This window comes from Somniosus microcephalus, chromosome 17 (assembly GCF_052327205.1).
Source record: "Somniosus microcephalus isolate GS21.2 chromosome 17, FLI_Smic_1.0, whole genome shotgun sequence".
NCBI classification, from domain to species: domain Eukaryota; kingdom Metazoa; phylum Chordata; class Chondrichthyes; order Squaliformes; family Somniosidae; genus Somniosus; species Somniosus microcephalus.
In genome coordinates this window covers 58,035,911-58,062,887 of record NC_141003.1, presented here as the reverse complement: position 1 = coordinate 58,062,887, position 26,977 = coordinate 58,035,911, and the positions used below count along the sequence as shown (strand labels likewise).

Below are 26,977 nucleotides of genomic sequence, written 5' to 3'. Positions count from 1 at the left end.
CTGATTGCATTTTAACCCGGACCTGAGTGGGGAAGCTGCTGTGGCTTTCCCACAAAACCAGGTTGGCCACTGTCAGGAGGAAAAAGAGGCCATCTAAGGTAAGGTTAAAAACTTTCCTCTGTGGAGCCAGAAGGAGCACAAGTTTCCACTCCGGCCCACTGGCTGGCTGCTGCTTTCCATCCATTTGGGCAACTTGACTGCCAGCATAAAGATAAGGCCCGGGCGTTATGAAAGGGAAATCATGTTTGACAAATTTGCTGGAGTTCTTTGAGGATGTAACGAGCAGTAGATGTCGTGTATTTGGATATCCAGAAGGCACTCGATAAGGTGCCACATAAAAGGTTACGACACAAGATAAGAGCTCACGGGGTTGGGGGTAATATATTAGCATGGATAGAGGATTGGCTAACTAACAGAAAACAGAGAGTCGGGACAAATGGGTCATTTTCAGGTTGGCAAACTGTAACTAGTGGGGTGCTGCAGGGATCAGTGCTGGGGCCTCAACTATTTATAATCTATATTAATGACATGGATGAAGGGACCGAATGTAATGTAGCCAAATTTGCTGCTGATACAAAGATATGTGGGAAAGCAATTTGTGTGGAGGACGCAAAGAATCTCCAAAGGGATATAGATAGGCTAAATGAGTGGGCAAAAATCTGGCAGATGGAGTTTAATGTGGGAAAATGTGAGGTTATCCACTTTGGTAGGAAAAATAAAAAAGCAAATTATTATTTAAATAGGGAGAGATTACAAAATGCTGAGGTACAGAGGGATCTGGGGGTCCTTGTATATGAATCACAAAAAGTTAGCATGCAGGTAATAGAAACATAGAAGATAGGAGCAGGAGTAGGCCATTCGGCCCCTCGAGCCTGCTCCGCCATTCAATGAGACCATGGCTGATCATCCAAATTCAGTACCCTGTCCCTGCTTTCTCCCCATATCCCTTGATCCCTTTAGCCTTAAGAAATATATCCAACTCCTTCTTGAATATATTTAATGAATTGGCCTCTACTGCCTTCTGTGGTAGAGAATTCCACAGGTTCACCACTCTCTGGGTGAAGAAATTCCTCCTCATTTCAGTCCTAAATGGCTTACCCCTTATCCTTATACTGTGACCCCTGGTTTTGGACTCCCTGACCATCGGGAACATCCTTCCTGCATCTAGTCTGTCTAGCCCTGTTAGAATTTTATAAGTTTCAATGAGATGCCCTCTTATTCTTCTAAACTCCAGCGAGTATAAGCCCAATCGACCCAATCTCTCCTCATACGTCATTCCTGCCATCCCAGGTATCAGCCTGGTGAATCTTCGCTGCACTCCCTCCATGGCAAGAACATCCTTCCTCAGATAAGGCGACCAAAACTGCACACAATACTCAAGATGTGGTCTCACAACTGCACAACTGCAGCAAAACATCCTTGTTCCTGTACTCAAACCCTCTCGCTACGAAGGCCAACATACCATTTGCCTTCTTAACCGCCTGCTGCACCTGCATGCTTACCTTCAGCGACTGGTGCACAAGGACACCCAGGTCTCGTTGCGCTTCCCCTTCTCCCAATCTATTGCCATTCAGATAATAATTTGCCTTCCTTTTTTTGACACCAAAGTGGATAACCTCGCATTTATCCACGTTATATTGCATCTGCCATGCTTCTGCCCAATCACCCAACCTGTCCAAATCATACTGGAGTTCCTCGGCATCCTCCTCACAGCACACACGCCCACCCAGCTTTGTGTCGTTTGCAAACTTGGAGATATTACATCTAGTTCCCTCGTCTAGATCATTAATATATATTGTGAATAGCTGGGGTCCAAGGACCGATCCCTGCAGTACCCCACTAGTCACTGCCTGCCACTCGGAAAAAGACCCATTTATTCCAACTCTTTGCTTTCTGTCTGCCAACCAGTTCTCTATCCAAGTCAATACCTTGCCCCCAAGCCCATGTGCCTTAACTTTACACGCTAATCTCTTATGCGGGACCTTATCGAAAGCCTTTTGAAAGTCCAAATACACCACATCCACTGTACAGCAAGTAATTAGGAAGGCAAATGGAGTGTTGGCCTTTATTGCAAAGGGAATGGAGTATAAAAGTAGGGAAGTCCTGTTACAACTGTACAGGGCGCTGGTGAGACCACACCTGGAGTATTGCGTACAGTTTTGCTCTCCTTATTTAAGCAAGGATATACTTGCATTGGAGGCAGTTCAGTGAAGGTTCACGAGGTTGATTCTGGAGATGAAGGGGTTGTCTTATGAAGAAAGGTTGAGCAGGTTGGGCCTATACTCATTGGAGTTTAGAAGAATGAGCGGTGATCTTATTGAAACATATAAGATTCTGAAGGGGCTTGGCAAGGTAGATGCAAAGAGGATGTTTCCCCTCGTGGGGAAATCTAGAACCAGGGGGCATAATTGCAGAATTAGTGGGTATCCATTTAAATCGGAAATGAGGAGGAATTTCTTCTCTCAGAGGGTTGTGAATCTTTAGAATTCTCTTCCCCAGAGAGCTGTGGAGGCTGGGTCATTGAATATATTTAAGTGGAGATAGACAGATTTTTGAACGATAAGGGAGTCAAGGGTTATGGGGAGCGGGCAGGGAAGTGGAGTTGAGTCCAAGATCAGATCAGCCATGATACTGAATGGCGGAGCAGGTTCGGGGCGCCAAATGACCTACTCCTGCTCCTATGTCTTATGTTCTTATGTTAAAGTACTCCAGGCCTCAAACTTAGCCTGCGAGTGCCCAAAACTAGCTGGGGGTTAAAATCTTCCCCAGTGTGTTACCATCTTATCTGACCAAATGGCAGCCATTACAGCTTAGCTCAGTCCTATTATTCAGCCAATAGCTGTACACATACACTTTCCAACAGGGGACACTGGATACCAAACAGGAGAAAGGGACTTGGTTGATTTTCTCATACCTAATCCAGGAATACGTAGGCCAATTGTATTGCCCACCAGTATCCCAGCTGAGATCAGATAATTCAGCATAGACCAGGTATTGAAACTGAGACGTTCCTGTTCTACTACCATATCACATTCACCCACTGAGCCATCAGGGGAGCTCTATGCTATTACTTTGTGTATTAAAAAAAGGGATGAAATAGTAACTACAATACAAGTCTGAATTACTGGAGCCATATTTCCTCGGCCATTCTGCCCAACTTCTGCCATAACTCTGGTAGGAGTGTGGCAGAATGGCTCAGAAACAGGTTCAGACTTAGATGCACCAGATCCTGACCTCATTTTGGAAATCCCGCTTGGGCTTGTAAGGGGCCTCCACTTGCCTCTTAGAAAGCCAGTTGTGTTAAAAGGGTGTGAGGCTGGGCATTCCCAATTCCCTGACTCAGATGGACTGGCGTAAGATCTGAGGCTTTTTACCAAGTTAGATGAGACATACTGCTTTCAAAAAGGTGGAAGTGGCCTGGACCCTTGAAATGCGCAAGTTAAAAAATATATATTTGCCCCTTTACACAGGAAGCTGATAGGGATACAAAACAGGCTTTTTTGGAGGTGGGGGTGTCTGGCTTCCCCCACCCCCCACTCAAGATAGCTGGTGGCTGCTGGAGTTTCCAGCAGCATGGGGCAGCCAGGTGCATAAAAAATGCTCATCATGACAGTGTCCATCAATCCCACTGACCCCACAAACTGTGGCACAATTGGGTCTCCACTATTTTCCTGGGGCTATAAGGCAAGTGACCAAAGGAACGCCAGAGGAATTTTGGGCCATCGTTTTGAATTTAAGATAATCATTTTTAACAGCTACTGGGATGTATTGAATTATAATAAGGCTTCTGTTATTCTTCTGTTGTCATCCCTGCCTTGAACCCCCCTGGGTTGAGCCCACAACTACCCTTTGTGCATCTCTCGGCATTCTCCGACAGGTCCATCAAGAAACCCTTCGCTCTCTCCTTATTAGCAGCAACCCCAACTGCCCATCCTCCTCCCTCTCCGACCTTCCCACCCATCATGCCCACAAAGGCTAATTTCTGCAACCGATTTCCTGTCCCACTCACCCTACCCACCATAGAATTACATAGAATCTACAGCGCAGTAACAGGTCATTTGGCACAACTGGTCTATGTTGTAGAACACACTATTTGCTGTAAAAGTTGACCAAATTTTACCATCGTGCTTCACGAGGACAAAGATTGGTTGCTGTGAGAACTTTGCAAAATAAACTGTTTGACTTGTAAGCTGTAAAAGCTGCCAATTGTCTGCTCTGAACAGATATGGAAAACAAGCTTATTGAAGTTCTGTGGGAGCAGACTATTGACTGTGAAATCAGTGGAATAACAGAAACATCTTCAAACTATGGAATGTACCTAGCCTTGCGACTCACAGTTGCCTAATGGACTAGTGATAAGAGGGTCTGAGAAAATATTAATGACCATTATGCCATATAGTTAGGAACACATACGCAGTGGGCGAGTTGCCAAGTTTTGGGTATAAGTGTTATTGCACACTGACATTCAGGGCTATAGTCAATGGTGACCTGGTCAGTTGCCAGTTAAAGTTAGTCACACGTCTAGTCATCGTTGAGTTGACCTCTCATCTGGTGAATAGTATGTATGTGGTTTTGCTTAAAATCACCTGAGCTTAAAGTAAATGATTTTAGATGCTTGCTTGTAATAAGTACATGAATTGAGTACAGTTTGTATTCTGGTAATTACATGTAACCTCTTGTTGATTTTTAAGTAAAAGAAGTTTCACAGATTCATTGGGTTTTGTGTTGTCTGTTCTTCGGGTCTGAACTCTATAAACTGTCAGACAATCAGAACGTTTTACAATGTCAGTGTTTATAGTCCATACGATCTTCTTCCTATTCTAATTACCTCTTCCCACCCTGCCCCGTATTCCTCTAACCCCTTCTCACTCAAGTGTGCATCAAGGCCAAAAAAGCCAACTGCTTCAACCACTCCATGTGACAGCGAGTTCCATTTCTCACCACTTTGTGCAAATAAATTCTTCCTAAATTCTTTATTTGATCTGTTAGCGACTATCTTACATTTATGCCTCCTTTTTCTGAACTCACCCAAAAGTGGAAACAGTCTCTCCACATTGACCTCATTGATTTTCTTCATAATTCTAAAAAACTATATCAGGTCTCCTCTTTTTTCAGAGAAAGCCTGCTCAATTTTCCTTATAATTACAGCCTCTCAATTCTGGTAACATCTTTGTAAATCTTTTCTGCAATTTCTCCAGCACTTCAATATCCTTTTTGTAGTATGGAAACCAGAACTGCACACATTATTCCAAATGTGGTCTATCTATATAAATTAAACATGACCTCCCTGCTTTTATAATCTATATCTCTAGAAATAAACCCCAGTACTTTGTTAGCACTTTTTAATAGACTAACAAATTTTTATGGCTGCAGCGAAAATGCTGCTTGCCCAAATAAAGTAGTGGAAAGTGGCCCTGTTTGAGTTTGAATAGAGGAGGCCTTCAAAAGTACTGTCTAGGCACAGTGAAAGGAAGTAGCCAAGGCAGTTGGTGTCAACTCCGTTATCCCACATATGGCAACTCAGTGTCACAAGATGTTTAGTGACCGTACTAGGTCAGGCAACGGAAGAGGAGCTAGCCACTTAATGCACTTTTACCACTCGAATAACATCTAGAGAAGCACTATTCGGATGCAGCCCTTAAGTGCGCTTTCAGCAATTAGCTGTTGAAGCCAGATAAAAGCAAGAAGAGGGTCATCCAGGAGCAAATTGTAATTCTTTTGTGCAGACCTCCTCTGAAGCATCTGTTAACCTGGGCACTCAGGCACTACAGCTGCATTATGAAAAGGCCCCCTAATTTACATTGAAATTAGGACCTCAATGCACCTAGCACACAGTAGGTGCTCCAACTCGGAATATCAGAGAAGTTTGGCGGGATTTATAGCTGGGCAAACAGATATTTAGCCGACCAAAGCCTTCAGTAGCCCATAATGCAGGGAGCTATTGCCAATGCCCATCATTGCTACAGGTGCTGAGCATTGCATTATTTCCCCAAAGCTCCACATAACAAGACATTCCAATGTCTTGCACTGAAATGCTGCACTGTCAGACTGTGTGTGAGGGAATGGATGTGGCGCTGTAAAAATAGCTGACGTGTCCCTACGGGGAGTAAGCATTCCATTGTACTTGTACTTGTACTGGTTACATATGGCAAATAAAAATTGAATTGAATTGAGTGAATATGGAAAGCTTCTCATCTCATCCTTTCCTCCCAGAATTTCCAAGGCACTATCCTCATAGGAGTAAAGGGTTGCAGCTTTGGTGACCCTCCTTCTGTTTGCATGTGCTGCCTCTTGTTATGTGCAGCCTCCTCCTACAAGCAAATAGAATAAGGACATATGTTGGAAAGATGTGAGAGAAGATTTGTGCCACCCAGGGCCCCAGCCATCTTCTGTGAGTATGTGGATACACAGCATCTGGGTACCTTGTGCTGGCAGTGTAGTTGGTGCTTGTCGCTTGCAACATTTAATGCCACAGGGTCAACACATTGATATGGCAATGTTAGTGTCCAGGAACAACACGAGCATTCCTTTGTATTTAAAAAGATGAACAGTTGGCAAAGTGTAGTGCATTCTTTCTCTTGTGAAGGTGATGATTGGAGTAAAGTGCAGTTCAAATTCAATATACAGCAACATTGTAAAAGTTAGTCACATGTTACTGCACTTATCTTGGCAATCTTGCATAGCCCAGCAAATTTCTTCCTCACCCACTCCTAGGTTTGGGCCACAGATGAGACAGTATTCATTCTCTCTGACACTTCCGTCCCATGCGGGTGGCCCTCCCCTTCAAAAAGAACCACTCTTCTATGCAAAATCTCCAAAGGTTGTGTCACCAAGTGGGGTTGTCCTCACACCTTGTCTGCCTCCAGCTATTTACATCCTGAATCACAGCACTGTTTTAAGGCCAACCAACAACCCTTTAAACCTGTTATGCCTAACAATGTGCTCCTTGACCCAATAACACTCCCAATGCATCATGCACTGGTGCCAGGAGCATCAAATATTTATTGTTACTGAGCTGCCTTTGCATTGTACCACAAGGTCAGCTTCTTGTTCCATTGCACCTACAATGCCTGATGCATAGCAGCCTGAAAGCTGCTGCACTGGGACTGCATTATTCACCTGTTGTGTATGTACCTTTAAGAGAAGAACTGATTCTATACTGCAGTAACGGCAGTGGCCACCCCTGTATATAAAGCCATAGCAGGCTTCTGTACTTCAGTCTTAAGTTACCCTCTGTTCAGTAAATACCTGTTATTATTGTTCTCCTGCAGTCCGTGTATTATTGATACTCGGACACTACACTGGCGACGAACAGGTTCGAACTCACCTGCAGTACTGCATCACCTCACGGGGCTCTTTCCCTGAGAAGAAGCTTCTTGGAGGTCGAAGTCAGAGCAACGGGCGTCGACCGCGGGCAACCGCCCAAGGATCCATCGGAGTTCGGAGAGTTGCAGGAGAGGCTGTGGAGAGCTGGGCTTGGCTCCCCAGTCAAGGTGTTCCAGCAAATCGTGCTGGTAGCAGGTAGTGCGCTGACCCTTCCGGACTGCGGCGGGCTCGTGCTCGATCGAGCGGCTCTGTAAAGGGGCCGTGCAGCGTCGTCGGGATGAAAAGAGAGAGAGAGAGAGGGTGGAGCGCACAGGGCGCGGTCGGTGCTCAAGAACCGGGCAGCGTAGCAAAAACAAACGAGGGGAAGGAAAAGTGAGACGCGCCGAAGCCACGGGTCGCCACCATTACCCTGTAGAACGCTAGGAGCGGCGTGGCAGCAAGGGGAAGAAGGAAAAGCGCGGGAGGCGCCATTTTATTCCATTGGGGAAGAAGGAAAAGCGCGGGAGGCGTCATTTTAATCCATTGGGGAAGAAGAAAAAGCGCGGGAGGCGCCATTTTAAATCACCCAAGATGCCGAAAAGTGGCAGTATCACTGCTTTCGACAACGAGGTAGAAGACTGGACCACGTATGTGGAAAGAATTGAAGTGTACTGCAAGGCAAATGAGGTGGCCGATGGAAAGAAGGCGTCGGTATTATTAAATTTGATGGGCGCGAGAACGTACGGCCTATTGCGGAATTTAATTATCCCAGCTAAACCAATGGACAAAAGTTTTGAAGAGATTGTCAATATCTTACAGGAACACCTAAACCCTACACCGCTGCTGATAGCAGAAAGATTCAAGTTCCATAAAAGAAACCAGCACAAGGATGAGAGCAATGCTGACTATCTTACGGAACTACACAAGTTATCGAAGCACTGCCAGTTCGGAGCAGGACTGGCAGACACCTTACGGGATAAGTTTGTCTGCGGGCTCCAGAGTGAAGGAACCCAGGAACGACTACTTTCGGAAAAGGACCTGACGCTAGAACAGGCTTTCAGCGTGGCAGTATCCTACGAAGCAGCAGCACGGGGAGCTGCGGAAATACAACAGAAACCACAAGAATACAGCGCTAACGAAATGGCGTACGGAGCAGAAAAGTGCTATCGCTGCGGCAGAACATCCCATGATCAGAAGGACTGCTGGTTTAAGGACAAAGTATGCAGACAATGTGGGAAAATGGGACACATAGCAAGAGTCTGCAGGTCGGGAAAGAAAACCAACACTACAAGAACTACTAAGGAAAAGCACAAGAAAGTAAAGAAATTGACAGACAGTAGTTCGGAAGATCAGGAGAGTGATAATGGCTCCGGGAGCAGGAGACTAAGTTGTCTAAAGTTACACAACGTGATCGCAAAGGAGAATCACCGAACCATTTGGGTCACCCTCATAATAGCAGGGTCCCCAGTAAAGATGGAATTGGATACAGGATCAGCCCTAACTGTCATGAATCGACGAGACTATGAGCGGCTATTCTCACACATACCCTTGAAGGACACGTCCATTGTATTGAAGACATACACGGGGCAAAAAGTTTACCCCAGAGGAAAAATAAGGGTGCCAGTTGAATACAACGGCAAGGAAACACAGAAACTGTATCTATATATACTACAAGGTGGAGGACCACCATTATTGGGACGTGAATGGAGCCGAAAAATACAATTGGATTGGCATTCCATTCAGGCGCTAACTGTGACTGACAAAAAGGATGATGACGTCACACCTGGACGACTGTCAAAAATTCTAACTGACGCAAAAGAGGTTTTCCAACAAGGACTTGGGACGCTAAAAGGAGTAACGGCAACGATAAAAATTGAAGATAACGCAAACCCAAAATTTTTTAACGCCAGATCTTGCGCGATCCGCCCAGCTGTTGAAGCAGAGCTGGAGAGTCTGGAGCGTTCGGGTGTGCTGTCCAAGGTGGACTGGAGCGACTGGGCCACACCCATCGTTCCTGTAATGAAGAAATCATTGAGCAGCACGCCTGGGGAGCCGAAGAAGGTTCGCATCTGTGGGGACTTCAAGGTAACTGTGAACCCAGTCCTGCACACAGTACAATATCCACTTCCACGGATAGAAGATATTTTCGCCTCACTATCTGGAGGGAAACGCTTTACAAAGATTGATCTGGCCCAAGCGTATCTACAAATGGAGGTGGAAGAAGCATCTAGGAAATACCTCACGATTAACACTCACAAAGGCCTTTACCAGTACAATCGACTGGTATTCGGGGTTGCATCAGCCCCGGCTATTTGGCAGAGGGCGATGGAACAAGTCCTGCAAGGGATCCCGGGGACCCAGTGTTATTTGGACGACATCCTGGTTACGGGCGAAAATGACAGTGAGCACCTTGCCAACCTGGAGCAGGTGCTCACTAGATTACAGGAATATGGGCTACAAGCCAACCGCCCCAAATGCGAGTTCTTCAGGAGACAAATCTCGTATTGTGGCCACATGATTAATGAGGAAGGGTTGCATAAGTCGCCGGACAAGATTGAGGCTGTAGTCAAGGCTCCAGCACCGGAAAATGTGTCGCAACTGAGGTCGTTCCTCGGGTTGGTGAACTACTACCATAAGTTCTTGCCGAATTTATCTACAATTCTGCACCCACTGAACGCCCTGCTGCAAACTGGAGTAACATGGAAATGGAGTGATGAGTGTAAGCGTGCCTTTCAGAAATGTAAATGCCTAATCACTTCAAAAGAAGTATTGGCCCACTACAATCCAACACTACCAATTCGGTTAGCATGTGATGCGTCTCCCTACGGCATCGGAGCGGTGCTGTCACACAAATTCCTTGACGGTTCAGAGAGGCCAATAGCCTTTGCGTCGCGCTCGTTAACCTCAGCCGAGCATAACTACGCCCAGATTGACAGGGAGGCCCTCAGCCTGGTGTGGGGGGTGAAGAAGTTCAATCACTATCTGCACGGGCAGAAATTCACCCTACTGACTGATCATCAGCCCCTGGTCTCCATTTTTAACCCAAAGAAGGGCGTTCCGGTGATGACGGCGCAACGGCTGCAAAGATGATCACTTTTTCTAGGGGCACATCAGTACGAGATAGAGTACAAGGGTACGAAACAGCATGGAAACGCTGATGGGCTGTCGCGCCTATGGTAGAGGAAGCACCTGCAGTGGACCCTGTTGAGATATTCCATGCGACCATAGTCGAATGTCTACCTGTTACAAACTCAAGTATAGAGAAGGAAACCCGAAATGACCCGACACACTCTCGGGTCTATGATTTGACGGTGAAGGGATGGCCAGCACATGGCGACTCACTGTTGCCAGCATTCTCGCCAAGGAGAGAACAGCTGTCAGTGTGCCGGGGGACCTTGATGTGTGGATCCCGAGTGGTAATTCCACCCAAGTTGAGAGATAGAGTGCTCAATGAGCTTCATGAGGGTCATCTGGGAGGGGTGAAAATGAAGAGCCTAGCCAGGGCGTTTGTGTGGTGGCCGGGAATCGATAAAGAAATCGAGGATATGACCAAGAGATGCACAGGATGCCAGAAGGTCCAAAACGCTCCACCACAGGCCCCGCTACATCCATGGGAGTGGCCCTCATCTCCATGGCAACGGGTACACATTGATTTTGCTGGTCCATTTATGGACTCAATGTTCCTAATCGCCGTGGACGCCCATTCGAAATGGCCAGAGGTCATCAAAATGTCCTCCACCACCACGGAGAAAACTATTGCAGTCCTACGGACCATCTTCGCCAGGAATGGCTTGCCAGAACAGATTTGCTCCGACAATGGGCCACAGTTTGTGTCCAAGGATTTCAGGAGGTTTCTGAGGAATAATGGGGTGAAGCATTACACATCTGCCCCATATCATCCAGCCACAAATGGATTGGCTGAGAGGTTTGTTCAGACCTTTAAAACGGCAATAACGACGACATACCACTACAACACAAGGTGGATAATTTCTTGTTTGCTTACCGGAATGCGACACATGCAGTCACCAACCAAGCTCCAGCCATAATGTTCTTCAACCGAAGGCTAAGATGTCGCCTGGATTTGCTCAAACCAAACATAAGACGAGATGTTGAGGATAAGCAATTCCAGCACATAAATGAGAAGCCAACCAGGAGCTTCAAGATAGGGCAACCAGTCTTGGCCCACGACTACCGAACAGAAAAATGGCAGCCAGGAACGATATGCACACAGCAGGGACCACTAATGTACACGGTGGACGTTGGAGAGAGCATAGTGAGACGCCATGCTGACCAGATTCTAGAGTCACAGGAACAAGCCAAACTCATACGAGCAGGTGCACCTGATAATAAACCCGAAGGACAGATTGCGTCTGCCTCAGAAGCAGTGGTATTGGAAGCTGATGAACCAACCAATGACAATGAGCCAGAATCAACTCCGCCGCAAGAACAGGATACTTGAGAAAGGCGCTATCCAGTCAGGATCAGGAAGCCTCCTCAAAGACTGAACTTATAAATGATTATTTCAGTTGATGTATATAGTACAGCGAAAATTGTAATTGTAATTAGTTATTATTTAGTTGTTAAATGAATGTTATGTACTATTTATCTAAAAGGGGAGGAATTGTTGTGTATGTACCTTTAAGAGAAGAACTGATTCTATACTGCAGTACCGGCAGTGGCCACCCCTGTATATAAAGCCATAGCAGGCTTCTGTACTTCAGTCTTAAGTTACCCTCTGTTCAGCTGCAAGCACGAGCAGAGGGAGCAGCCAGACTTTGGAGAGTGGATTAAAGTGGTGGTCCCCTGACCAGGAAGAGGAGGAGAACGTTGGACCACCACCACCAACTCCACCATCATTACATCAACTGAGGTGCCTGGAGAGAGAGGACAGAGGAGGAGAAGGAGAAAGGAGGCCTACATCAACATCAACCAGGGGAGAGGCCTTTCTATCACTGCCTCCCCAATTTGGCCTTCACTTCAGGAGAGGGAGAGAGGGGAGAGAAACCAACTGCTTGAAAGGAGGGAAGAAAACTTCATCCGGAACATCTACAGGTGGGTGTTATTTGGGGCACTCTCCCAAGACTTTGTATTTTAGGTGGGGGGAGAAAAGAAGAAGCAAGGCCGGATCATCAAGGGGTGTAGTGTGTGTGTGTGTGTGCTCTTGTTAAAAGCTAGGCCACACACACCACTAATTAGCATCCCTTCTATTGCCTGCCCTGGGAGAGCTTGGAGCTGCCCAAGGTGAAGTCCTTAATTTAATTTAATTACATCGTTAAGACCTGTTGCAGGACTAAGCCTGGGCTTCTCCAGCTTTTCCAGGTGAAGACGTCTTCTCCCCCTGCCAGAAGACCACCATCACCAAAGACTTTTTCCATCGGAGAGTGCAACCCTGCCTACACCCACCCACCATCCTGAGTGGCAACACTGCCCTTTGCGGCCTCCCTCCTTCCCACCCCCCCACCTCTCTCTCTCTCTCTTTGTCTCTCTCTGCCTGTCTTTCTAAGGCACCTTAGTTTCATCTATTTTATTAATTGCCAATTGAGCAGAGGGGCGAGGGCTCCTCCCAATTTAAATCAATAAGGAGAGAGGTGTGTCCTCATTTTAATCAGCTCCCTCTGCTCAATAGAGGACAAAAAAATATATATATACACCGAGGCCATTAACACCTTCAGGCCTGTGACTTGGGGTGAGTGTAGCCCTTAAAAAAAGCACCCCAGAATGGCGACTGCATCTTCGCCGGTGGCGGGGCCAGCCGGGACCTATGCGAGAGTGGTAGCCACAGCCACAGCTGCTCCCGCTGTTCCTGCTGCCCCGTCACCTTTTCGATTAATAACAAAAAAGCTTGGGGTGAAGAGCTACACTCACCCCACTATGACCATCGAGGCCTGCGTCAAGGCCATGGCTGGGGTTGTCGGCCCCTCAGCCATCGTCGCGGCCTCGAAAATGTATGGGAAGGCTGTGTTCTTCCTGGGGTCGGAGCGGGCGGTATCCCTGGCTGTCGCCAAGGGGCTCACCGTGGGCGGGACCTTCCTGCCGGTGGATCCTCTCGAGGCCACCGCGCAGAGGATCATTATTTCCAACGTCCCGCCCTATGTTCCTGGTGAGCTCCTCCTTCCCCATTTGCGACAACTTGGGGAGGTGAGGTCGGGGATCACGCCCATCCCGCTCGGCTTCCGGGAGGCCAGCCTTCGCCACGTCTTCTCCTTCCGGCGCCAGCTGTTTATCCAGCTGGCGCGGGAGGAGGACACTGAAGGGGCGTTCGTCGTCCTCCACGAGGGGACCGCCTACCGCGCCTTTTGGACGTCGGACGGTGTGAGGTGCCATGCCTGCAGGGAGGTGGGGCACATCAGGAGGAACTGCCCTGCCTCCAAGGCCGCCGGATCATCTCGTGCGGCCGAGGCTGGCGCCGCCGCCGCCGCCCTTCCCCCCGGATCTGCCCGCGCGTCAAGTACGTCTGATGCGCGGTTGACGTCGGGGGCCGATGCCACCAAGGCCTCCGGCGGGGGGGAGGGAGCGTGTCCGGCCGGAAAGAAGGCGCGGGGAAAAAAGAAGCACCTTAGGGCAGGTCCCCCCGTGGATGGTGAGCCCTTGCCCCTTGAGCCCCTTACACCCGCGCTCCTCGCGGAGTTGATCAGGGCAGATGTGAGCGGGAGGGGCCCCGTGCCCGAGCCTGTGGCCGCAACCGCCGCAGCGGTAATGCCAATACCTGCGGCCGGGCTCGGGCCCGAGGAACCCGACAAACCTGCTCCGCCGGAGGGAGTCGAGGAGGAGGCCTTTGCAGACATGGAGGTCTCCCTCGCTCCCTCCGTGCTAAAAAGAAGGCGCGACCCCCTGGATGAGGAGGAGGACCGGGAGGAGGAAGGTCCCTCCGAGCAGGGGGAGTCGTCGCCCGCCGCGGGTACTGCGCCCCCCCGCCCCCCCAGCGCTGTCGTCATCACCAGTGATCGGCAGGGGTCGCCTGTCCCTCGGGAGGCTGAGGCAAATGTGTCTGTCCAGCACGTGCCTCCCGGGGATGGGGATGAGACCCTGCCCGTGGGGGGGGTTGCGGAACAACCCGCGGCACTAATTGAAGTTGACCTTTTATCGGTGTCGTTACCCCTCGCCGGGTCGGGCAGCCTGGGGGCTGGGTCGGGCGAGCTCGAGGTTAATGAGCTCGCCCAATGCGACCCGGACGTCTCCCAGGGGATGCTCGTCCTGGTAGAGCTTTTAATTCAAAACCCCCCGTCCGCTGGGTCGGAGGTTGGTGGCGGGGAGGAGGATGGCCCCCTGGCTGCGTCTCTGGTGCCGGACGTACTGGAGGAGCTGGAAATTGTTCTCTCCCCAGTTTCTCCGGTCGTTCCGGCGTCTGAGGCGGAGGGGAGCTCTGAACCGCCGCCGTCTTCTGGCCCGGCACCCCTAGAGGAGCCCAGGGAGAAATCCTCTGCCGCCGATCCTGGGGGTGGGATCCGGGCGGAGGCGGGGCTGGCTGGCGCGGCCGAGTCGTTCGCTTCGCACTGCGCGGCGGACGGGTCGGCCGCTGGTGACGACCCCCTGGAGGAGGATGGGGACTCGGTGATGGGCACGGAGGACGATTCGGACTCCAGCGCCGACGTGGCGATGGATGACCTCGTGCCCCTTGCCGAGTCTCCCCTCATTTCCGTAAGGGAACTCCGGGATTTTATGGCCACGTGCCTGGGTCAGCGCAATAAGGTCCGGCTGGCCCTCGACAGGTGGTCGGAGCTGGCGCTGCTCATCGATTCCGTCCGCGCCGCCGTTAAGATCTTGGGCGCGGACGAGGGTGTGAACCCGCTCGAGCTGCGTCGGCTCACAACGTTTCTCACTGGGCTGCTGAGGAAGTGGCGGCGGACCAGCGGCTGCGCTTCCTCGCCCCGTTAGGTGTAGGTAGAGGTTGCACTATGCTTCTGACATGAAGATAACCATAGCCAGCCTCAACATCAACGGCAGCAGGGAGGCGCGCCGCAGATTCAATAACTTCTCGGTCCTTCGGGACGGGAAGTATGCGGTGTGCTTCCTGCAAGAAACCCACACCGTTCCGGGAGACGAAGCCACGTGGCTCCTGGAGTGGCAAGGAGGGGTCAGCATGAGTCACCTCTCCAACAATTCCAGCGGGGTGGCTATCTTGCTGGCCCCGCATTTTCAGCCGGAGATCTTGGGGGTCAAGGAGCACGTGCCGGGCCGCTTGCTCCATGTCACTGTTCGCCTGGGGGGCGTGCCGCTCCATCTAGTGAACGTGTACGCCCCTCAGACCAGTGCGCAGCAAGTGCGCTTCTTCGAAGAAGTGTCCGCTCTCTTGGGCTCCATCGACGTGGGCGAGTGCGTCATCCTCGGGGGGGATTTTAACTGCACCCTCGAGGCGAGGGACCTTTCGGGTCCCCCGCGAAGCCCGACGGCGATGGAGAAGTTGAGGGACCTGGTTGGGTCCTTCGACTTGGTGGACGTCTGGCGAAATCTCCACCCCGACTCCAGCGCCTTCACTAGCGTGAGGTCTGGGGGAGGAAGGTCCAGAATCGACCGCCTCTACATTTCCCGGGCGTTCGTCTCCTGCGTTCCGGCAGCTTCCATGCGGCCGGTGCCGTGCACGGACCACCACCTGGTGTGGGCGGAGCTCGCTCCGCTGCGCGCGCGGGGGGGTCCGTGTACTGGCATTTTAACAACCTGCTGCTGGAGGACGCGCGGTTCCGGGATTCGTTTCGTCGATTCTGGGCCGACTGGAGAAGGAAGCAGGGGGGCTTCCCCTCCTTGAGGCTATGGTGGGATGTGGGCAAGGCTCACATCCGTCTCTTCTGTCAGGAGTACGCGAAGGGGTCGACCAAGAGGCGGGAGGCCCGGGTCGGGCGGTTGGAGAAGGAGGTGCTCGACCTGGAGTCCCGTCTCGGTCAGGTCGTCGAGGACCCGGCCCTGCGGAAGGTGTACGAAGAGAAGAAGGGCGCGCTGAAGGACCTGCAGCTCGTCGGGTCCCGAGGCGCGTACGTGAGGTCGCGGATCCAGCTCCTGCGGGACCTGGACCGCGGCTCCCCCTTCTTCTACTCGCTGGAAAAAAGACGGGGGGTCCGTAAGCAGCTCTTGGGGCTGCTGGCCGACGACGGATCTCTGGTCTCGGATCCGGAGGGAATCAGCGCGGAGACCCACGCCTATTACGGGGCTCTGTTCTCTCCGGATCCGTCCAGCGAGGATGCGCGCAGAGTTTTGTGGGAGGACCTGACGAAGGTTGGCCCGGAGGGCGCCGAAAAATTGGACGCTCCGCTAAGTCTGGCGGAGCTGACCGGCGCCCTCCGCCAGCTCTCTAGGGGAAAGTCCCCGGGGCTGGACGGGCTGACCGTGGAGTTCCACAGGGCGTTCTGGGACGTCTTTGGGGGCGACTACGCGCGGGTCCTGGGGGAAAGTTTGGCGACCGGGGAGATGCCCCTCTCTTGGCGCAGGGCGGTCATTGTCCTGCTGCCTAAGAAGGGCGATCTCCGCCTCCTTAAGAACTGGCGCCCGGTCTCCCTCCTCAGCACGGACTATAAAATATTTGCCAGGGCCATGTCTGCTCGCCTTGGCACCGTGCTGGCCCACATGATCCACCCCGACCAGTCCTACACGGTCCCGGGCCGGACCATCCACGATAACATCCATCTGGTCCGGGACCTGGTCCACCACTCCCAGAGGGCTGGTCTGTCGGTCGCCTTCCTTTCCCTGGATCAGGAGAAGGCGTTCGACAGGGTGGATCACGAGTATCTCTTCGGGACTCTGCGCGCATTCGGGTTCGGGACGCATTTCGTCGCCCGGATCCGACTTCTGTACGCCGCCGCGGAGTGTCTGATTAAAGTTAACGGGTCCTTGACGGCGCCCCTTCGCTTCGGGAGGGGGGTGCGTCAGGGATGCCCCATGTCCGGTCAGTTATATGCCATTTGCGTGGAGCCTTTCCTGCGCCTCTTGCGGAAGAGGTTGACGAGACTGGCTCTGCAAGGGCCGGGCGTGGAGGTGGTCCTCTCGGCTTACGCCGATGACGTGCTCCTCACGGTCACGGATCCCGCTGACTTGCGGAGGATGCGGGAATGCCAGCAGATTTACTCGGACACATCCTCCGCCAAGATCAACTGGGAGAAATGTTCCGGACTCCTGGTGGGTCAGTGGCGGGTGGACTCCCTGCCGGAGGAGTTCAGGCCTTTCGCCTGGAGCACCACGCACCTCCTCTATTTGGGAGTCTACCTTAGCCCTGCCGAGGACGCTTGGCCGGCGAACTGGCAAGAGCTGGAGGCCAAAGTCACCGCTCGCCTAGGACGCTGGACAGGACTGCTCCGAGTGTTGTCCTACAGGGGTCGAGCGCTGGTCATAAACCAGCTGGTGGCCGCCATGTTGTGGTACCGGTTGGTCACTTTGATCCCTCCCCCTGCGTTTGTCGCCAAGATTCAGAAGAAGCTCATCGACTTCTTCTGGGACAAAAGGAAGCACTGGGTCTCTGCCGCGGTTCTGTGTCTCCCGCTTAGGGAGGGCGGTCAGGCGCTGGTGTGCCTTCGCACCCAGGCTGCGACTTTCCGTCTTCAGACGCTGCAGAGATACCTGTACGTCGAGAATCCTCCGAGATGGTGTGCGCTGGCGACGTTTTTCTTCCGCCAGCTGCATGGCCTCAATTACGACACGCAGCTCCTGTTTGCGAAAGTGGGCAGCAGGCGTGCCGGCCTGCGGGAGCTGCCTGTCTTCTACCAGGAACTACTATGGGTTTGGAACTACGTCGCTTCCAGGCGGAGCTCTCCCCCGTCAGGAGCGGCGGCTCTCCTTCGGGAGCCGCTGCTCAGGAATCCGCACCTCCACGAACACGGGTTCGGGCGGCTGGCGGAGGGTAGGGCTGTGGCTGGCAAGGTGACCAGAGTCGGGGACCTGCTCGATGGCGGAGGAGCGGGCTGGATGGCGCCGGAGGAGCTGGCGCGGCGCCTGTCCTGGGCCAACGTCCAGCTCGCGGTCGAAACCATCGAATCGGTAAAAGCGGCACTGGGCCCCGACTCCACTAGGTGTATCGAGGCGGCTCAAGCACGTGGGGTGATCCCGTCCGAGCTTACCCCCGTTCGGACGGAATTCCTCATCGGCGCCCGGCCCCGAAACTCCCCTCGGGAACCGGCGCCTCACAACTTGAGCCGTCTCGAGGAAATACCCTCCGTGCCTTTTCATTCCGCGCGGAGGGGTTTCCTGTACGGGCTGCTCCTGCACACTCTCCACTTTGCCATCTTCGTCTACCGTCCGGACACGCCTTGGCGTGGCGTTTTGCCGACCGGCGGTAGCGGAGGTCCCCAATGGAGGGCTCTCTATGCGGGAGTCCTCCCTTGTTCCATCGGGGATTTGGCCTGGAGGGTGTTGCACGGAGCGGTCCCGTGCAATAAGGTTTTAAGTAGGTTCACGGACTCCCAGGCCGCCTGCATTTTTTGCGGCCTGGAGGAGTCCGTGTTTCACGTTTATATGGATTGTGAGAGGTTGCAGCCCCTCTTTCACTACTTGAAGGGGCTGCTCCTCGATTTTTGGTTGCACTTCAGTCCCACGCTCTTGATCTACGGTCACCCGGTGCGGAGGGGAGCGGACAGGTTGGAGGACCTCCTTGTGGGCCTGCTCCTGGGCCTGGCTAAAAGAGCCATCAATTGGTCCAGGCAGCGGGCGGTCGAGGGGGTCGTCCAGCCGGATTGCCTGCATCTCTTCCGCGGCCATGTTCGCGCCCGGGTGGCCCTGGAGATGGAGCACGCGGTGTCCGCCGGTGCGCTTGAGTATTTCCGCGACCGGTGGGCGCCGCGGGGACTGGAGTGCATCATCAACACGGAAAACCAAATTTTAATTTGATTTGTTAAGCTTTAGTTGAACTTTTGTTTATTTACAGTCGAATTGGGTTTTTTTGGGTCCAAATAAAAGAGTACCCTCTGTTCAGTAAATACCTGTTATTATTGTTCTCCTGCAGTCCGTGTGTTATTGATACTCGGACACTACACCACCCTCCCACCCATTATCACATTTCACTTTAAACTTGGACTGTCTGCAGCCTGGAATTCTGTGTGGCCCTTTGCAGTGCTGCTCTAGAGTCTAATTAGACAAAAAAAGACTGCTCCTGCCAAGTTTCCCTTCTCCATTTCGCTTGCTTGCTTTATTTCTCTACATGTCTCTGTCTCTGATTGCCTTCCATTCCTCGTTTCTCAACACCTATAGAGCTTTTATTTATTCTCTTCTTCATTCTATCTATCTCTCTTGACCTGCTGACCACACAGTGAAAACAATCACAACTAGCCCTTAATTTCCTTAAAGACTGCAACCCTAAAGTTTCCCTACCTGATGGGAGGAAATAAATTTTGGTTCTAATCTCAGTGTCTCCAAATCTGTCTTCTTGATTTTCTCTGATTGTTTGCCAAGGCATCAACCCAGTCAGAATCACAATTTTCTTTTCCCACTGTGCATTCCTTAATTTTTAGCATGTTGCAAACCTACAAACCTGGGACTAGGGTTGATGTCTGGACGAAGTGAATTTAACTTCTGGATTATTTAAAAAGAGATTCTATGAATGATGTTACAATCATTCGTTTATGTTTGTAGGATCATCCATTTCCTTGAATAATCTTAGAAGCCATTTTAAAAGCTGACAGATGAAACACCAGCAATACTCTGGAAATAACATTTGCATTTTCCTACCGGTACCGGGGTGATCATTTCTTTCAACTAGGTACCATAGTTTCCTTAGGTAAAAGAGCACTTAAGTAGAGTGCAAACACTAAGATGACATCAGCATTTTGTACCATAATCCACATATTAATATATGCCATGATGCAAATTATCCTTTCTTGAATGTTTTACATTTGTGTGCAGCATTAGTAACCTGAGCTGTCCCGTTAAGAAAGTAGTATAGATTTTCATCAGTTCTATGTGACAGCTGAAACTTACAAAGCAGGAAACCAGAGTAGCTCTTATCTGGAAATACTGGATTTACTCAAAGGAACTGTAAGTAACATAAGTATATGCATAATAACAGAAAATGCTGGAAATACTCAGCAAGCCAAGCAGCACCCTCCCAGACCTGAAACGTTAACTCTGTTTCTCTCTCCCCAGATGCTGCCTGGCCTGCTGAGTATTTCCAGCATTTTCTGTTATTATTTCAGATTTCCAGCATCTGCAGTATTTTGCTATTGTATAAGTATATGCATATTTACTTTGGAATACTCTTTAAAATTTCCACCTATTTGATTTTTCCCCCCCATTATTTAGGATGAATTTGTGTCTACGGTGTTGGAAATGTGTACTTCACTTCTGTACCTGAACCTGGCTTACACTGCTGTTAGTGATGGTACACTAAGGTCATTATCAAAGTAAGTTGCACCATTACAATTCTCTCATAGCTACTGTACCAGACCTTTACAGCCATATCTAGCTTATCTCAGATAGTGCCATAACCTCTTTATTTCACACTTCACCTCCTGCATTTCCCCATTTTCTTTCTTCTGTCCAATTTAACTATCACATTTATCTAGTAGAAATCCGTGTTGCTCTTTTGGTGCGATCAATAAACAAAAACTGTAACTTAACAAAAATACATCAAATGAAACTTAACAAATTAAATTAAAATTTGGTTGCCAGGGGTGATGATGCACTCCAGTCCCTGTGGTGCCCACTGGTCGCGGAAGTAGAAATCCGTGTTAATGCCATCAATGAACTAATTGGTTAATCTGTCAATATGTACACTTGAATGATGAGGGAGGGGATCCACAGTAATTTTTTCCTCATACTGGCAAAAATTTAACAGTCACGTCACATCAAAAGTAATACATTATGTAAAGGTGCTTTAAGATATTTTGACATACGGGGCAATATATAAATGCTAGTCTTATTTATTGTTATAATTTGGCCTTTAGAGGATGCCAAAATACAAATGACAATTGAGAATAGTATTTGGCCTTGTGTCCCTAATTTTAAGCTTTAGCATTGTGATTACACAGCTCCCACTTTCATTTCAATAGTGAAGTATGCCAGATTGGGTAATTAATATGCACACTGAAAATAATTCAACATTTATCATATTAACAAGCTTTGTTTTACAAAACAGTTGCATCAATGCTGAACAAAATAATACTTTAAAGTAAATCTAATATAACTCCTTATTAATAGATGCCCTAGGAACTTCCATTATTTTCAATTGGACTCTATATTGAAGGCTTTCCTGGCAGGGAATTGGAAATAAACATTCTATAAATAACACTGGATGGCATTAGGTTCAGTAGTTACCAGACTAGCTCTGTTCCAGAAGCACAAGCTCTGCGCTTGGGCTAATTAAAAACTAATGTAAGACTATGATAGTACATTTGTTACAAGACAGAAAACTCGTGTCTCAGACTATTTTTAAATCAAGTTATTCTGCTTCATAAATGTAAATTTTACATTTCTATTGCACTTTTATTTTTGTCACTTTTTTCTTGCCTTTAGTTTGCTCTCCCATTCTACTACTGACTAATAAACTCGAAAGAAAAATCAATGATCTGTAAATCTGCTGAATGGCTGTTTATTGTAAGTTTAAGTGAACAATTTCAAAATACTTGCAATGGAAATGTAACTGCATGTTTCACTCTTCATACATGGCAGTTACATCACTCAATAGTGTTCCGTTTCTGTTTTAATGCTGCCAAAAGCTACAGTTTGTAAAATTCCAACAAGAAAGTTTTGCATGGTAGATGCCTATATTAACTTTCCTATTCTGTGCCTTAATTGTGATGTGACTGAAACTCCCCTACTTCTTTCTTTCCTTTCTTTTAAGGTTCGGTCTGAATCTACAGTATCTGAGCTTAGCATACTCAAAGAAATTCACAAATAAAGGTTTGAATTACCTTGCCTCAGGGAAGGGCTGCCACAGGCTCGTCTACCTAGACATTTCAGGTTGTACTCAGGTTGGTCTACAGAACTTTTTGCTGTTACTAGAAATGATACTCTTCGAGCATCTGTGTGGTTTACGATCCCACCCCAGAGCAGCAGACTGAGTAATGCAGGAAGGGGGAAGGGTATTGAGCTGGTGTGGAGTTACAGAATCCCAGCTGCCTAAAAAAATTGTTTCCTCAGGGTTTTGGCAGAATTCCAGATGGTTTTCAGGCCAGAAATATCCAGTTCCCTCAGACAAAAATCCAGTCTGGTTCTTAAAGCCATATATCCCCTTTTATTCTATCTCATGTTAGTAGTGGTTGTTTGCAAATTTAGGAGCCGAAAATCCATGGCCCTTCTGGTACACTCCCACCGTAAGTCCGGACACTGAGGGTCTGGTTTGGTCCACCCCAAACAGGTTTTCCGATGCCAGGGAGGAACAGCTTGGAGGAACAGCAGCAGCTTGTCTGTCCAGTGAAAGAAGGTGGACCACCCACTCCAGGGGTGTAAGTTGAGCACGCTTTTGGGTCCAGGGCTGAGTCGTGGCCTGGACCCCCAAAGAAATGTTTTCTAAAAATTATTTTGTTTAGCCACACCCACCTCCTCCCCCTCCAAAAGTAGGCAGGCTCCGTCTCAAGCAGGCACTTGTGTGCCCACTGGCATTAATGACCCGTAATTTGCGGTCAGTGGCGAAGCAAACCAATCGCTGCTGGCCCCGAAGAAAGCTGCCCACAAAGATCTCGCGAGAAGTTTGGCTTTTTTGACGTGCAATTGAGATCACTGCAGTTTAGTGGAATTCCATAGCCCGAGCTGCTATGATGTCAACATGCTGTCTAAGCAGCCAATCACAATGCAGAATTCTCAGACAGGGAACCAGAAAGTGAAGAAGCTCCTTTTATTCTGACTTTTTAAAATGTTAGAGAGCAAGACGAAGATTGAGGCTCTCACATGGGGAAAAGGTAAACCTGAAATAAATATGAACAAACTTTAAAAAAAAATGTATTTTTAAAGTTTCTTAAAAATTGTAATTTTCATCATTATGGAGAAACTTGACACTCCACAAAATTAAAATCAGTTTTTCAGGGCCATAACATTTGTTTAGCAGTCAATATGCTGTTAAAACCACAGTTACACCTAACCAACAAGGTCTAACTTTTAATGGGGTATTTAACAGCGATATTACCACAGAAAAGCCCAAGCTTTTGTCAGTTTCACTGATTTCCCTGATTATACTGATTGCCGGCTGGGGGGGTGGGGGCGCAGCCAGTGTTGGAGTAGTGAATGACTGACCGCAACTTCAGCATTTCTGCATTAGGATGCGCATGCGCTACATCCTGAAGTTGTGGTCAGTTTCAAAGGGGTAATAACAGCAAACGAACAGCCCGCAGATTCCGGCCAAAATTAAGTAACCTCCTCCTGACCCTGCATACTCTGGAGAGATCAAGAGTAAAGGTTACCAATAGGCGCAACCCAGATCTTATACTGGGTTACAAAAGCAAAATACTGCGGATGCTGAAAATCTGAAATAAAAACAGAAAATGCTGGAAATACTCAGCAGGTCAGGCAGCATCTGTGGAGAGAGAAACAGAGTTAACGTTTCAGGTCTTTCGTCAGAACTGGAAAAAGTTAGAGATATAACAGGTTTTAAGCAAGTGTAGAGGCAGGGAAAGGGGGGAGAGGAGGAAAGAACAAAAGGGAAGGTCTGTGATAGGGTGGAAGGCAGGAAAGCTTAAATGACAAAAGGGATGCACCCTCCTTTTTGTTCTTTCCTCCCCTCCCCCTTTCCCTGCCTCTGCACTTGCTTAAAACCTGTTATATCTCTAACTTTTTCCAGTTCTGATGAAAGTTCATCGACCTGAAACGTTAACTCTGTTTCTCTCACCACTTATACTGGGATGTTGATCCTGTGGGGATTAGTATCCAGCTCAAATGCTTTAAATGATTCTGATTTCATATTGTGGAGAATGGTTGTGTTTAGCCCCCCTCCCATTTCTCTATACACGACATAGAAACAGATTCTACTTCACTGCTTTGACTGGCTATGATTGTTACTTAGCTACATTTATGTTCTGAAATTGTATGCTTCTTTTAACGGAATGATGTTGGGTTTAAAATCTTGGATCTATCAAGTACGGTTATTTTGCTTCAGTTTATGAATCTCAGTAAATGGTGTGCATAGTATTTTGCCTTATAATCGCCTATGAAGACTGAAAGAAAATGTGCTTGGAAGAAAAATATAATTCCCCAAAACCCAGTCTCCATGGCTTTGGTTTGCAACATGCTAATAATGTGTATTCATAAATATATTTTATGCCAGAGGGAAGAGCTGAATGCTTTTTTTTAATGTGAGCTCTACTATTCTAGCACAAGAAATTGAGGAAGCCAGTTTCCAGGTTTTGTTCATTACAGCCCTCGCAAAAACTTTCAAACACTTGGGACTCAGTCGTTTCTGCTTAGCAGTGTGATGCAAACCTCTCAGGAATTCAAATCACCCAATTAGAGCTCACTTATCACAACAGGCATAGGCAGGAAATAAGCTTCTTGACCCCTAAAACATATTCAAAGATCTGCTGACTGGAAATTTGTGAACTCGAAAAGCAAGATGTGTTTTACAAATACTACTCCAGATAATGGCAGACAGGATATGACAAAGCAATGTTATTCTCTTGCTGCGTTTGCTGAATTATATACCCTGTTAACAAGTTGTAAGGTAAAACGAGGTAGTGTGTGCTTCAATATTTGGAACTACAGTACTTGAGTATTTGGAAACTGCAGTGTGGCTGTAGTTAATTGGATTCACTCTCCCCCTGCCCCCATGTTCTGAATTGCTGGTTTTGCACAACTTTAAGGAAACTGCCTTAACCTTTCAGGAAACTGCCTTAACCTATGTCAGAAACTTGGAACCTTTGAATACATTACATACATGCCAACTTAGAGACTTAGCAAGAGCTGACCAACAGCTTGAAAAAAGCTGACGTGTTAAGAATTCTTAGCTTATGATGTGCGAAAACAAGTAGTTACACAGGCTTTGGAACAAGCCATAATTATACACAATGGTCATGAATTTCCATGGGGTGAGTCTTTGGCATAGTAGTAGCATTCTTGCCTTCGAGTCAGACGGTGTAAGGTTTGAACCCTGGTCCGGAAAGTCCCTGTCCATCTCTAAATTTTGAGTTGATGGAATACTCGCAGGACCATCCCCAGAGCCATTATTTCACAGAGGTGGCTGACATGGTTAATGCTACCAAAATCACCCCAGGACCTGACTTCAGTATAGGAAGAGTTTCATGCATTGGGAGGGCAGGGACCAATGTAGGTTAACAAAGGCTGGGGCAATTGTCAAGTGAGACTTCGTAGGCTCCTACATTTTGGGTAAGTTGGAATTTATAGAGGGTGGAGGATAGAATGCCAGCACTAGAATAATCAACTCTAGCGGTAATAAAAGCATAAATAACAATTTTAGTAACACAGGGGCTGAGGTATGATTGGAGGCTGCAAATGTAGAGGTGGGAGTAAGCAGTCTTTAGTAATGGACAGGATATGAATTTTGAAGCTCAGTTCTGGGTTGAACAGGATGCTGAGGTTTCATATGGCGTAGTTCAACCTGAGTGAGTAACCAGGGAGGGGGTGGAGTCTGTGGCAAGGGAATACAGTTTATGGGGCACACCGATAACAATGGCCTTGGACTTCCCAATGTTGAGTTGAAGGAAATCAAAGCTCATGCTTGACTGGAACAGCTGTTACATTGACTGTGAAGGTCACTATGGCATTAGTTTCTATGAAACAGCATTCTTCCAGGCCACTGTATGGAACATCTGTCAGATAAACAAGTCTGCAGTCATAACTGTATGAAACAGGTAACTGATGCTATGTTCAAACAACTTTATCACTTTCCCAGTGTAAAGGAGTTATCAGCCTTATCTCTGCAATCTCCACTAGCCCTCTGTCCACTCCCAAACACTAAGCTCTTCTGACTCCTGCCTTTTGTGCATTCCCTCTCTCTCTTACTTTTAAACACACCATATAGATGTTAAAGCAATAGTTGTCTTGTTTACAGTCCAGCCAAAGGCTCTGATTTTAACACCGGCTGAGTTTTGGGTGGGTGGGTGGCAGGGTGAGTTAGAAACTCACCCATTGCAGCAAAAAACTGGCCCGGGATATTTTAACTCCCAGGCCTCATTATAATCTCGTGGGTATAATCTCGTGGGTGGGTTTCCCACCCAATTGGCTGACACAACATGCAATAATCCATCATTGCAGCCCTCATGGCTCAAGGCCATAGAATCATAGAATGATACAGCACAGAAGGAGGCCATACAGCCCATTGTGCCTGTGCTGGCTCTTTGAAAGATCTATCCAATTAGTCCCACTCTCCTGTCCTCTCCCCATAGCCCAGCAAGTTATTATTTAATCTTCTTCCACCGCCCTTTCAAGCAGTGCAATCCAGATCATAACAACTTGCTGCGTAAATGTTTTTTTCCTCATGTTGCCTCTGGTTCTTTGGCCAATTACCTTAAATCTGTGTCCTCTGGTTACAGACCTTTCTGCCACTGTAAAGAGTTTCTCCTTATCAAAGTCCTTCAAGATTTTGAACACTCTATCAAATCTCCCCTTAACCATCTCTGCTCCAAGGAGAACAACCCCAGTTTCTCTAGTCTCTCCATGTAACTGAAGTCCCTCATCCCTGGTACCATTCTAGTAAATCTCCTCTGCACCCTCTCTAAGGCCTTGACATCCTTCCTAAAATCTGGTGCCCAGAATTGGCCACAATCCTCCAGCTGGGACCTAACCAGTGTTTTATAAAGGTTTAGTATACCTGCCT

At 48.6% G+C, this 26,977-nt stretch overlaps 2 protein-coding genes across 2 annotated transcripts in view; one reads left to right on the top strand and one right to left on the bottom strand.

Moving 5' to 3' along the window:
* lrrc17 (leucine rich repeat containing 17) overlaps positions 1–22,296 on the bottom strand; it is a 58,856-nt gene extending 36,560 nt beyond the window's left edge. The window contains exon 1 of the mRNA XM_086010427.1: positions 22,128–22,296. The gene's annotated coding sequence lies outside the window, so the exon portion shown is untranslated. The remainder of the gene's footprint in view (positions 1–22,127) is intronic.
* The window catches only part of fbxl13 (F-box and leucine-rich repeat protein 13), a 301,931-nt gene that overhangs the window by 145,526 nt on the left and 129,428 nt on the right, over positions 1–26,977 (top strand). Inside the window, exons 12-13 of the mRNA XM_086010428.1 lie at positions 20,518–20,618; positions 22,058–22,187. Coding sequence (XP_085866554.1) covers positions 20,518–20,618; positions 22,058–22,187 — 231 coding nt within the window. The remainder of the gene's footprint in view (positions 1–20,517; positions 20,619–22,057; positions 22,188–26,977) is intronic.